Below are 13,754 nucleotides of genomic sequence, written 5' to 3' on the forward strand. Positions count from 1 at the left end.
ACTTTCCAATCTGTACTGGATTAAGTTGTCTTATTGTTAAGTAGCATTTCTCCCCCAAAGTAGTTTTTCTTTTTCTTTTTTCTTTTTTTTTGCGGTACTGGGGATCAAACTCAGGGCCTTGTGCTTGCAAGGCAACCACTCTACCGGCTGAGCTATCTCCCCAGCCACCCAAAGTAGTTTTTCTATCATAAAAAACATTTTCTATTATAAAAGAAATATGTATTTTATAGACATTTCAAGAAATAGAGAAAAGCTTGATAGTTTCTTTGCTACCTTTGACAGAGCGTTCCTGATGAATGTTAGGATTATTTTCTCTAGTTCCGAAAGAACACAAAATGAGTTTTTATTAAAATTACATTAAACCTCTGAGTTAATAGGGAAAAATTTATATCTTAACACGATTTAATTTTCCCACCCAGGAACATAACATATTGCTTCATTTATTCAAGTTTATCTTTAAGTTCTTCATGTACAGAAATTTCTGAAAGTGACTAAGTGCTATTTCTTGCTAATGTATCCCTAGGTATTTTTTGTTTTTGTTACAAGAACAGCTGACATTTAAAAGTTTTTATTTGGTTACTAGTGACATATAAGAAATCTACCAACGTCTTTACTTTGCATCCAGCCGGATTCTTACCTTGTTGTAAGTTTTCATAGATTTTAAGTTGGCTCACTTCAACATTCTGGTAATTGATATCTTGTGAAAATAATGAAAAGTCATCTTAAAATTTTTACTTTGGAGATTGTTCTTGTCTTGTTGCTTTGTCTAGGACACACAAAATTACATTCAATTAAAAGCCTGAGAATAGGGCTGGGGATGTAGCTCAGTCGGTAGAGTACTTGCCTTGCAAGCACCAAAACCCTGGGTTCGATCCCCCACACCGCAAAAAAAAAAAAAAAAAAAAAAAAAAAAGCCCGAGAACAGGGCCTGGGGTTGTAGCTTAGTGGTAGAGCATGAGACACTGGGTTCAATCCTCAGCATCACATAAATAAATAAAATAAAGGTATTGTGTCCATCTACAACTAAAAATTCTAATTTTTTTTTTTTTTTTTTTAAAGAGCCTGAGAACAGCCAGGTTCAGTGGCACATGCCTGTCATCCCAGCAACTGGGGATAAAAGAGCCCTATTCCAAATGCCAGAATCCTGTTCTTTAGGATGGACGGTGGTAATGACTCACACCTGCCCAGTGCTCTGAGTGCAAGCCCCATGTGACTCCTACTGATTTATAATAGATTTCTCCCAACCACCTGATGAGGCAGAAACTATTATTTCTCTATTTGGTCACAATTTGCACATTCATCTGCTGGCTGGCTAAAATTTACTTGTAGCCCCAGAATCACCGCTTGGGGTGCTTTTGGGGCCACTGGGGACATGCACATACAGGTCACTCATGCACACGTTCCAGATTGACAACCTCTTGGTCCTCTGGCTTCAGCTCCCCTGCTGTCAACAAGCAACATTTTTTGCATTTTTATGATTTTCATTGGTGATTTTGCCATTTTAAATGGCCCCACCCATAGCACCAAAGTGCTGTCTAGCATTCCCAAGGACAAGAGGCCACACTGTCCCTCACAGAGGAAAAATATGGGTGTTAGATAAGCTCCCTTCAGGCACGGGATGCAGCACTGTGGCCATGAGTTCAATGTTATGAGCCAACACTGTGCATCATATAAGGCATCTCTGAACAGGAGACAAGGTTATGTGTTGATTGACTGATAAAAATGTGAGCAGCACCTCTCAGGGACTGACCCCTGGCGCAATGGCTCCGCATTCGCTATGTCAGTATTTTGAACACTTAATTGCATGTAACTATGATAGATAAGAACTGACTGATGAATCCAAGGCACAGCGAATCTAGGTCTCTGGTCCTCTGCCACTCAGCTAAAAAGGGAAAGAGCCAGCATTTGAAGCCTGGCAATGTTCACCCAGAGCCCTAACTTTCAAATGTGGCATCTAGATTGGACTGGCATTCAAATAACATTGTACTCAACAACTAAGAGGACTGAGTTCTGAGTTTATTTAGCTATCTCTGCACAGATCACACTTGAAATGATCTATGCTGAGACAAAACTGGAGGCTGAAGGGTATGTTTCTATTTTACCCTCTGCCTTTTGAAGAGCTGGCCTGCCCTGCATTCCTCTTCTCTGTGTGCTACAGAAGCAGCTATGAAGTTCCCAGAGCTTCGCCCTCAATGGATACCAGGTTCCACTCCACTGAAAGATATTATAACATAAAAATTAGCTGGGCATGGTGGTGCACGCCTATAATCCCAGTGGCTTGGGAGGCTGAGGTAGGAGGATTGCAAGTTCAAAGCCAGCCTCAGCAAAAGCAAGGTGCTAAGCAACTCAGTGAGACCCTGTCTCTAAATAAAATACAAAATAGGACTGAGGATGTGTGGTTCAGTGATCAAGTACCCCTGAGTTCAATCCCTGGTACCCACCTCCCCTCAAATTAAAATGCCCTCAAAATGATAAAAAAAAAAAAAAAAAAAAAAAAAAAAAAAAAAGAGTAATGCTTTTCTCAGCCTTATAGATTTTTCTGACAGGGGTAAATTGTCACAGAGATATTGTGTCCAGAACTCAATCCACCAGAGGCAATGATTTTCTGAATCTAGTAACAATTAGCAAGCTTTGAGAAATCTAGATTGGCCGGTTTGCCTATTGACCTGGATAGTCCAATGAACTTACAAAATTTGTGACCACAGTGGTCTTATATCAACCACTGGATCTGCTTCAATCCTGCCTGTCTCCCGCCACCCCACCACTCATGCTCCTTTTGGTGTAAAATCCTCGGTTCTACTTCACCTGGATGGAGTGCTCATCTGGTTTCTAAACTAAGCTGGTGTTTTCCTGGCTTGCGAATCTATTCTATACACAAACAAAACTCTTTGCTTTTATTTTAACCTCATTTATTTCTTGCTTTACAGGTACTAGATTCCAATAGGAGTAAGCTTCCCTGTATGGTGGACCATCTGGGTCAGATATTTCTGCTGTTTTCTGAAACACATATTCTAGCAATAGTCTAGGCTGGGGATCAGTGCACATTTCCTGTAAAGGGTCAGGGAGTAAATATTTTGGTCTTTGTAAGCCTTATAGTCTCTGCTGCAAACACTCATTAGTCTTTTTCACTGAAAGCTCAGCCACAGACAATATCTAAGGAAGAAGCATGACTGTGTTCCAATAAAACTTTATTTACAAAAGCAGATGGAGGGCCTGTTCCAGAGACAGAAAGCAGTGTCACATCTTTGTAATTTCAGCCTTGGAATTTAAAAAAAAAAAAAAAAGTCGTCTTACCAAAAATTTAATGAAAACTGGGTCATAGACATTGCTTTTGTAAGACGGCAAGCACAGAATTACACACACTGGCTGCTCAGGTGTATTTTCACTGGGCCAGTAAACACTTATGTTGGAACTGGGCTAGTTGGGATAGTAAAGCAAACACGAAGCAAAAGAATCTGGTCTTCACATGCCCTCCCTCAACTGGCCTGAGTCTTGGCAGAGACACGGGTAAATTCCACACGACACGGAACAGCGAGGCTGAACTGCATATGGGGCGGCGGCTCCCCGAGCCCAGAGGCGGGTGGTGGATCCCGTCGTTGCAATCCCCGCTTTTCCGTTTCCAGGCCCAGGAGCCCAGGACAGCGGCGGAGTCGCACGGAAAGGCCTTCTGGGTGTACTCCGCGAGGCCGGCCTTGGGGACTGAGCCGGGCTCCCCGACACCACCCACGCGCACCGCCGGTCCCTGACGAGTCGAGTGCGCACACCTGGCGCGGCCATCCCGGGTCCCGCGGTTAGGAAGCCCCTCGCGAGCCCCAGCCGCGGCGGAACCGGGCGAAGCTCCTCGCGCGCGCCCTTCAGAACTGCTTCACTGGCCCGCAGGGCAAGGAGGCAGCAGGGGCCGCGCCGGCCGCAAGCGCTCGGAAGCCTCAGTCGCCAGCCCGGCTATTACCTTCGGGACACGCCAGCGCGGTCCCCGGCGACTGGGTGAACGTGAGCGCCGAAGCGCAGGGACTTGGCACTAGCTAGCTGGCTCACGGGGCGTTTCGGGCCATGCGCAGGCTCGGCCACTGCGCGCCGCCGGGGCACGTCTGCCCCACCCGGGAACCCGAGTTCCTCGGAACCGCCGAGCACAGCTGACCAGCGGAGCCTGGGGAACCCTCACCCACTTCCGCCAAAACCAGCCGATAACCGCTCCTTCCGGCCCCTAGCGAAGCCCGGCTGCGGCCCGACCCCCCCAGTGGGCGGGGCCTGAGTGCAGCCTCGCCCCCCGCTTCCGGCTCGCCTCTGGCTGCGCCAGGCACCGCCCGGGCCCTCCCTTCGTGACGTCACTTCCGTGCTGCCCGGGCGGGGCCCGAGCAGGGACTGCTGCCCTAAGCTGTCTTGGCTCAACCGCGCGCCACGTCCCCTCGCCGGCCGCGGCCGCTTCCCAGCCGGACGAGGGCCGCGGGGCCTCCGCGGGCCTGCCGCGCCCGGGTAAGGGACTCGCGCTGCAGTCCAGGGAGCAGTTGTTAGGGCTCCCTAGGACCTAGAGGGGGAGGCGGGGAGCAGGAGGTGGATGAATGAGGGCGTCAGAGGCTGAAGTAGGGGGACACCAGAAAGGATGAATGGGAACGGAGCGTGCCCGAGGATGAGGAAAGGAGGAGAGGAACGGGAGAAGGGAGGGAGGAATGGACCGCGGCCCTGGAGAAGCATGGATGGGGCCCAGGAGGGAGGAGGCTGAAGCGCATCGCAGACTGGAGAGGAGAGGTCAGGTTGTGCCAGTTGAGGAGCACGGTTGGGACGTTCCCGAGCGCGCGGAGAACTGAAAAGGTCTTCTTGAGGCACGTCCCAGAACAGACTGGACCCCAGAAAGTGTTGGTTTCAGAAAGGGTTGGCCCTGTGGGTGACCCAGGCCTCCGCCCTCAGACCTTCTTTACTTAGAAAGGGGTTGTGGATTTCCATCAGATTTTCCACGCTGCCCATCTGTCTACCTGCCTACCTCCCCCACGTGGTTGCTTAGTGTGTGCGCTTAGCTGTTAGGCTGATGCCTTGCACATGGTACTTAGAAATCTGACTTTTAACACTTCGCAGTTATTTCTACCCCGGGGGAGCATCGCTAAATTTTCAATGAAATCAACAAGAAAAGTATTTAAGGTATAAATTTCCCATTTATATGCTGAACCTGCCTGATAAACAAAGGAATGTTAAATTCTACCCGTCACCAGCAAAAGCTAGACTTTAGCATTTAGCCAAAATACCAAAACTTCCATAAACCTGGAAGCAAGCAGCATAATTAAGGTGATGTCCAGTGTTCTAGGTTCCCATATGCCACATGGACACATCCTTTGGACCACAGGGCAATGTCTATATACACAAAACTATAAGTCTGTGTTCCTTGGGCTTCTGCTACCAAAGTTCAGTAAGGTGACGTGTCAGGATAGGTGTGTGTGGTTTGCCCTGTGTTGACTTTATATCCCTGTCCTTTGGTATGTAGATACAGCTTCCTAAGCTTAGAGAGGGACCAGAACCATGTTCTTGCTGATAATAACATGACAGGGTGTGGACATGACACTGGTAGTCCTTTACCAAGCCTGAGCATTACTCATATTTGATCTGTCTAGGCCAGAAACAAAGATCAAATTTAGAGTCCAATTTCACATAACTTGCATGAAACATCCTATGTATTACCAGAAGAGAGTTAAAACTCAAGCCAAGGTTGGGAGCACAAGAAATAAGAGACAAGAGAGGTTGGGAGGCATCTCAGGGTCCTAGACCAGAAAAGGATAGGGAAGTTGACATTCAGGGTCACAAGTCTAGGAATGCCTTTCTTGGGGGCTGTCGCCTGGCTGAAGGGCATGCCCTACTGCACATTCCTTGCAGATCCTGTGGAGAACTGATCCCTGAAGAGGAGGAACTCTAGTACCAGCCTGGCCTCTGACTTCTGCTTATCACCCTGTTTATTCATTCCTGGCCAGCAGGAAATTATTAAGTTTGTCTTTGTTTTGCAGTGCTGGGGATTGAACTCAGGGTCTCGCACATGCTAAACAAGCACTCTGCCACTGAGCTAATCCCCTTGCCTTTTTATTTTATTTCAAGGTGGAGTCTTGCTAAGTTGCTGAGGCTGGCCTCAAACTTGCAATTCTCCTGCCTCAGCCTCCCAAGTAGATGGAATTACAGGTGTGTGCCACCACACCCAGCTTAATTCTTTCTCCAGATAATAATGAGAGTAACTAGATACGTCCTGAGGGCTAGCTTTTCATTTAAGGCTCACAGAAGCCCTTGCAGGGAAAAATATTATTTTAAATCACATTAATGGTTTCTTCATTATGAGTCAACTTGTACAGGTCAACATTTCAGTACAGGTACCCACCTGTTACCTCAACATTGAGAATATTCTGTTGAAAAGTGGAGGCAGGACCATATTAAAGTTGAAGTCATGGCACAACGAAAGCCTGCTCTTGAGTTGATACGATAACCAATCCCTGTTTCTGTTTGAGGGACCACCAGCCCTGCTGGCCAGGAATGAATAAACAGGGTGATAACCAGCAGAAGTTTTATGGGAAATTTGTAGCATTTTCAGAGAGAGCCTTGTCGAGACACTGTGTGTGTGCACGTGTCAGTGTGAACCCAAGTGCCGCTAGATATATACATGACTGTGTGTGCACACCTTTTGTTTTGGGGAGCAGGCCCGTGGTGGTCCCCAGGCATCACCACCTACTGATATCTGCCCACTGTAGAGAGTGATAGGCTGATTCTACAATCTCCTGTGTTCACATCAAGGAGAGAATCATTTGTACTGCTTGATATCGTCACATTACAGCTGGTCATCCCGGATTCCTCTACAGTTCCAGTTGGCTCCTAGAAGAGTGTGCTTCCTGACCTGTCAATGGTGTAGTTCTAAGATCTACACATAAAGCTTGTCAACCGAGATCGCTCTGTGTCATTGTGCCTGCTAGCTCAGAGTACTTGAAAATCAGTTTGGTTTCACTGGAGCCTTTCAGAAATATTTTCCAAAGTGACACATGACTCTTTAAAAAAAAAAAAAAAAAGTGGAAAAGAAAGAAAATGAAAATGACAGGTCACTCGATTCCCCAGGGCTGATTGTTAGTAACTTTATAGTATAAATCTTTCCAGACTGTTATTATATTTCTGTTGAAACAAAACTCATGGTATGCATGCCATTGTGTAACCTGCTTTGCTCCTTTAATGATGCATGCTGTGCCTTTTTTCAGGTTAATAAATTTGCATAATTTTTAACAGCTGCCATGGTATTTCATATGTGAATGGGACAATCATTTATGGAACTGTTGCAGCATTTTGCTTTATTTTGTGCATAATGCTATGAAGAATATCTTTGTGCATCTGTCTAGTTACTTTACTTCCTCAGAAGACATTCCTGCAGTAGAAGTTGCTACATTGAATGTTTGGGCAATGCTGAAAGCTTTGATGTGCCGTTGTCACTTTCCAGGCATGCTCTGCCCTGCCTGCCCCTCCTGGGTGTTTCTCCCAGCTCTCTTAAGGAGTATTCGCTCTCTTTCCAACCCTAGATGCATCAGTCACTGCAGGGGAGCATCCGCCTTGGTCCCACATGTGCCACAAAGCATGCCACGCCTGGGGTGCACTGCCGAGCTGCTCTCACCTGCGCAGCCAGACCTCGCCTGGCAAGCACTGCAGTGCCAAGCCCGCAGCTCCCCGAGGAGGAAGATGGCCCAGCCTGCGAGCACGCCCTGAGCAGCTGCCTCTGGTGAGTGTCCCCAGCCCTGCAGGGTTTGGAGATGGGACAGTAAGCTTGGAGAGGCCCCTGAGGTGGCTTTGCAGGGTCAGTAGAGGACCATGGAAAAGGAAAGACAACCAAGCCTTCCTATAACCGGGGGGACCCAGTATGTGGCCTTGGACATCAAAGGTCCTGCCTTTTGAGTGTACCAGAATGGTGGTCCAGGCAGGGACAGATGTAGGGAATGGAGACCTTGAATCTTCTGTGACCCTTTTCTGCTTCCGTGACACAACTGCAGGCTACTGCAGGAGACTCTCTTGCAGCCTCATGTCACAATACCACAGTGCTCTTGGGGGCCCTGCAATTCACAGGGGATGCTCCATCTCACTGATGCTGGGGGACAGAGGAGGTGCCTCATAGCAGAAGGCTGAGTAGAGGCTCCAAGCATGAAATGGCCCTGTCTGTCCAAGGTGAGGGACTGGATGGACAGGAGGAAGTCCTTCCCTGCCTTCGCTGGAGCCACAACACTACTTTGCAGACATGCTAGGGCAGCAGTGAGCCAGTCCTACCAGCTGCCCATTTGTGTAAATAAAGTTTTATTGGAACACAGGCACCATCCATGTAGGTGTCAGGCATGGCTGCTTGTGCTCTTGATGGCAGGTTGGCTGTGACACACACCCTCTGGCCCACAAAGTCTACAGTATTTGCCTTCTGGCCCTTCATGGAAAACATCTGCCAACCCCTGTCCTAGAAACATAGCGAGGGTGCGGTGAAAGGCCCTGGGGCATGTCAGAGAGCCAAGACCCCCCTTGCCCACGAGAAGCCCGTCACACCTGAACCCACCAGCAAGGGCTCCGGCATGGGGAGTGTCTTGGGCCCAGTGGTGGTGGCATTGTAAAGGCAGTCAGTGGCTGTGACTGGCATTTACCAAGAGCCCAGATGCATTGCTGGGCTACCAGCACATTGTGAGTTCATACTGGGACCCTCCCATCTCAGTTCTTCAGTCAGTCAGATGTTGCTCCGCCTCTTCTCCTCACCCTACCCCCATTTTTTCTGTCAGAACAAAGAATGCCTTTTGCACCCTAGAGAACAAATGCAAGCCTGTGGTTTGTCAGGCAAAGGAACTTCCTAGACCTGACGGACAGCGGGGGGCCTTATGACCCTTTGAGAGAGAGAAGGCACAGTTTAAAGGTAGAAAAGTCGGGGTTCTTGGAAAAGGATGGAAGCCTCAGGAACATCCCAGCCTTCTATAAGGACTCTACATGAGGCTCATTCCAGCCACGGGCCACATGCAGGAGTCCCCACTGATTATAGGTCACCTGCCACCACCAAGTACCCTTTTACGTGGCACTGGGGCTGCTTGTGTGTGGCTCCCAGCATGGCTGGACATGCTTCTTGAGGTGGCTGCTGACTGAGTGAGGCACCGTGCTGCATGCCTGCCGCATGGACCCAGGTCACCCTCACATACCTTGATGAGGTTCAGCGAGCTGACATGACTTGCCAGCCCACCTGGTTAGTGAGCCTGGGAGCTGGGACTGAGCCCTGCACAGACTGCCTGTCCCCACGGCCCCGCATGGCTCCTGGGCCCTGGGCCCTGCTGCTTCTTCAAGGGAAGGGCCGTGAGCACTGAAGGAGCTAAAAGGCTGCTTGTGGCAGCACCCAGTGTGTCCCTCAGTCCCCACTGATGAATGGGACGCTGACCCAGCACCCAACCCCAATCCACACCCAGGCCTGGGATGTTTCTGCTGTGGGCTGCTGAGTGCTGGTCTTCTCAGCACCTTTCTTGCTCATTGTTATTATTTTACTTTAAAAGAACAAAAAACAAAAAAAAAAAAGTCACACTAAATAGAAACAAAACAAAAGCCAAACCAGATGAACATCATTCTTCTAAGAAGGCATTGAGGTCCCAGTGTCGCCTGCAGAGCGTGAAGGGGAAGAAAGGTTCTGCGTCCTGGGTGAGCGGAGAGGCGCTGAGGACCTGTGTGGCCTCTGCCACTCATTCTTGCAGTCAGTGACACTCTGGCAAGTGGGGTGCGGTCCCCAGGATGCTGGGGATGAAAGAGGGAGAGAAACTGCCTCACCACAGCACAGGACCCAGCTGGAGAGCTGGAGGCCAGAGTTTAGGACACGAGCTGGAGGCCAGAGTTTAGGACACGCCCCGGAGGGGGCTCCTGAGGATGCCGCCTGTGGGAACTTTTTCAGATGAGCAGCTGCTCCTGGGCAGGACCCAGAGACCTCAGTGCTGCCTAGAAGGTGGGATTGCAGGTATTTCACAGGTGCAGGTGAAATCCCAACGCCCTGTGGTTAGTGGGACGACGGCTTGGTGGAATGGCACCTGGCTGTTCTCGCCCGGTTCTGACACTGTCATCCACTGCTCCCTGGATGCGCATCTCCACCTGGTAGATCCCAGACAGCTTTCAGATGACCCCAGGTGTCACTGCCCCAGACAACCTTCCCTGCCATACCCGCCACCACCACTGACTGAATTCAGTGTCCTGTAGGTCGCTGTGGCACCCTGTCCTCTGCCAGCCTCGCTTCAGGCCTGCCCAGGTACTGCCTCCCTCCTGCTTCCCTGCCCAGGTCAGGCCTGCCCAGCACTCACACTGACCTGCAGTGACCTCTTTTCTGTGTCTTCCGCGGTCCCTTGGAAGAAAGTTTTTTATTTTTTGGTACGGGGGATTGAACAGGGACCCTTAACCACTGACTGTACCCCAGTCCTTTTTCATATTTTATTTAGAGACATGATCTTGCTGAGTTGCTTAGGGCATCGCTAAGTTGCTGAGGCTGGCTTTGAACTTGTGATCCTCCTGCCTCAGCCTCCTGAGCACTGGGTCACATGTGTGTGCCACCTCACCCAGTCCATTTTTCATCTTTTGTACTAAGTGTACTGCTGGCACCTCAGTAGATGCTCAGCAAGTGATGGGCAGTTAGGGTAAGGAGGTGGGGTAAGCAGGTGGGTGGGTGGGATGGGGGAAGGGGGCGGGGTAAGCAGGTGAGTGTGGGGGTATGGAGGTGGCTGGGTGGGGAAGGGGGAATGTTCGGGTGGAATAGTAGAGGACGGAGTGGGTGATGGGTGGCTCCATGATGCCCCCACTTGACAGGTGTGGTCAGTGTCATGGTGCACTCGCGAATGGGGCCTGACTTGTGCTCTGCAAACCTTGAGAGAAGCTGAGGACCAAGAGCGTGGCGAATCATGACCCTCTCCTGCCCTTCCAGAACCTGGCCTCTGCCCAGGCTGAGACTTCAGAATGAATGTGGGTCAGGCACGTCACCTGTCAATGGCAAGGCGCAGGCAGGTGGTCGTTACCACCAGGACTGCTGTGCGCACTCTGCCTGTCCTGGGCTAAGCACGTGGCTCTGTTTGCAGCCTGGACCTCCAGGCCCTCCACAGTGGCTGTGGTGCTCAGACAGGCGTTGCTGACCAGTGTGCCTCCTTGACCCCAGATCCTCTGGCCAAGTGGAAAGGAACGTTGACAGCCTGAGAGCCTTGGGCCCTGCCCTGCCCTGCCCGGACCCCTCCTCCCCCAAGATGTGGACAGCCCTGGTGCTTGTTTGGCTTTCCTCCTTGTTCTTATCTGGAAGCCAAGTGGCATCCGAGGAGCCAGGTAAGTGCAAAAGCTGGGTGGCTTCTGGATAGACCCTGGTGGCCCCCACACCCTGAGCCCACGAGAGAGGTGTCTACAGTCCCTGGAGCGTCCCAGGTAGCGGACTGGGAAGGGTTGCCAGGCTGAGCTTGGGGGCAGTGTGGGTGGGGAGCGCCCAGGACAGGGCAGTGGAGCCTGGTGAGGAAGCTTTCACCCCCTCCACATCCAGCCGCCACTCCCTCCTCCCCAGGTGCCGTTCATCTCCAGGAATCCCACAGCAAACCCTGTCCCAAGGTTAAGGGCTCCCGCAGGGGTGCAGGGGTCGAGCCCTGTGTAGCCACCTACCTGCTCTAGGATCCCAGGCGCATGCGCAGCGGGTTTGTTTTAATGTCGCTTCAGGCCCGCAGCGTGAGGCTTCCACCGTGTTTTGGGAATTGGAGGGAACAGCAGCGCCCTTACGCCTCCAGCAGGCAGGGTTCAGAGGGTGAAGGAGTTCCAAAAGCAGTGCAGGGCTTCTCAGGTGCGCAGGCTCCCAGTGTGCACCGGGCAGAGAGGAGGGGCCTGCAACGCTGGTCCCACAAAGCACCTGCGTGTGGCTGGCAGTGATGGCCTCTCTTGTTCTCCTCTTAAGGGTTCTTAGTTCCTAAAAGGAATGTGTCAGTGAAGAAAGATGCATTCGTGGATACAGGTAACAAGACTCCGGAGGCAGCCACCACAGTGACACGTGCTCCTGTCCTATTGACACAAGGGACTTGGGCAGCCAACCTCACCTTTACTCAGGTCTCAGCAGAGATGGCAAACAGGACAAACATGAGCACTCCAGCTGCTGTGGGAGGCATGGCCGACGGCATGGCCTCCAGAGCTTCCCTGTCACCTGTCCCCACGCCTGCACCACAGACCCCATCCACAGCCACCGCCGGGCCTCTGCCTCTTAGCCCACCCCTCTCAGGAGGGCCACACAGCAGCACACCACCGGGGGCAGCAACAGCAGCCACGGAGGCCACACAGGCCCCGGCTGCTCCTGGGACGGCCACAAGCCGTCCTAGCAGCACACTCCGTCCTGCAGAGCACGCGCCGCCCCGCTCCACAGCAAGCCCTGCACCCCCGACCAGTCCCCAAGCACAAGGTCCCACCACCCAGGTGTTGTCAGGCCAGCCCAACACAGGGGGGTGGTCCACACCCACCCCAGAGCCCACCATCACCCCACAGCCCACCACCACCCCATGGCCCTCTACCACCCCAGAGCCCACCACCACCCTACGGCCCTCCACCACCCCAGAGCCCACCACCACCCTACGGCCCTCCACCACCCCAGAGCCCACCAGCACCCCAGAGCCCTCCACCATCCCAGGGCCCACCAGCACCCCAGAGCCCTCCACCACCCCAGGGCCCACCACCACCCAAGGGCCCACCACCACCCCAGAGCCCTCCACCACCCACTCCAACACTCCAGTGTCCTTGATGGCCATGACCACCATCCAGGTACGAGCCAAGGAGCCAACTGCCAGCACAGTGCCAGTGCCTCACCCCAGCCCAACCCCTGAGGTGGAGGCCACATCCCCCACGACTGAGCCAAGCCCTTCGTCACACACCCAGGGGGCTGGTGGGCCAGGCACATCCCCGACGCCAGAGCAGGTGAAAACCAAGACCACACCTGGTGCTGCCTCCACGGGGCCCACACCCACGGACATGTGCCCACTCAGCACCCAAGGCCAGTACCTGGTGGTCACCAGCGAGCCCCTGTCTCCGTCCTTGGTGAACAAGACGTTCCTCCTGGCGGTGCTGGTGCTCGGGGTGACCCTGTTCGTCGCAGTGCTGGTGCTGTTTGCCCTGCAGGCCTACGAGAGCTACAAGAAGAGGGACTACACGCAGGTGGACTACCTGATCAACGGCATGTACGCAGACTCGGAGATGTGACGGCAGCCACCGCCAGCTGTCCCTCCTCAGCCTTCCATTTGCCTCAGACCAAACCAAGTGCTTCCAGATCTCTCGGTGCAATTCAGAGATACGCCGGATGCTTAGGCACGTTCAATCGCATCAGATTAACTCCGCCATCACGAAAGAGTTGCTGCTTTTCATATTTATTTTTGTAAACAATCATGTGCGTGGGAGCAGCTGGGGATCCTGCCGCAGGGTACAGCGGCGGGCAGGCCCTGGCCCACTCGGCCCTGTATGTCAGGCCTCAACCAGAATTAAAACAAAGTCTGCTCTCTGCTCAGGACACCTCCTCGTGTGTCACTGTGTCCTGCCTACCATCATCCAGGCGGGAACCTTTTCTTTTTTTTTTCACCTAAGGCCTCATGGTCTGGGCAGGCTCCACAGCACAGCCTTGGCGAGCCTTCTTGACATGCCTGACGTCTGCCTTGTGAACATTTAATATAACAGGAGGCCCTGGCAGTCTGCTGTTCCTGACCCACTTTCTTGTGCTTCCTCTGATGACCAAGCCTGCCCAGGCACCTGCCAGGAGGCCACCAACC

General features: G+C 52.1%; 1 protein-coding gene across 1 annotated transcript; it reads left to right on the forward strand.

Moving 5' to 3' along the window:
* The first annotated feature begins 3,045 nt into the window (after positions 1–3,045).
* LOC306639536 (uncharacterized protein C11orf24) lies at positions 3,046–13,337 on the forward strand. Its single transcript, XM_079103190.1, has 4 exons — positions 3,046–4,473; positions 7,527–7,723; positions 11,138–11,298; positions 11,909–13,337. The coding sequence occupies exons 3-4, from the start codon at positions 11,223–11,225 to the stop codon at positions 13,192–13,194; spliced, it is 1,362 nt and encodes a 453-aa protein (XP_078959316.1). The 5' UTR covers positions 3,046–4,473; positions 7,527–7,723; positions 11,138–11,222; the 3' UTR covers positions 13,195–13,337.
* The last annotated feature ends 417 nt before the right edge of the window (positions 13,338–13,754 follow it).

This window comes from Sciurus vulgaris, assembly GCF_902686455.1.
Source record: "Sciurus vulgaris genome assembly, chromosome: 11".
Classification (NCBI taxonomy): domain Eukaryota; kingdom Metazoa; phylum Chordata; class Mammalia; order Rodentia; family Sciuridae; genus Sciurus; species Sciurus vulgaris.

What these genes read in the sequence shown, in the direction of transcription:
- LOC306639536 (XM_079103190.1), top strand. Translation starts at nt 11,223, where the DNA reads ATGTGGACAGCCCTGGTGCTTGTTTGGCTTTCCTCCTTGTTCTTATCT. An exon ending in AGTGGCATCCGAGGAGCCAG is followed by an intron (nt 11,299 to 11,908) that starts GTAAGTGCAAAA and finishes TCTCCTCTTAAG; the next exon opens with GGTTCTTAGTTCCTAAAAGG.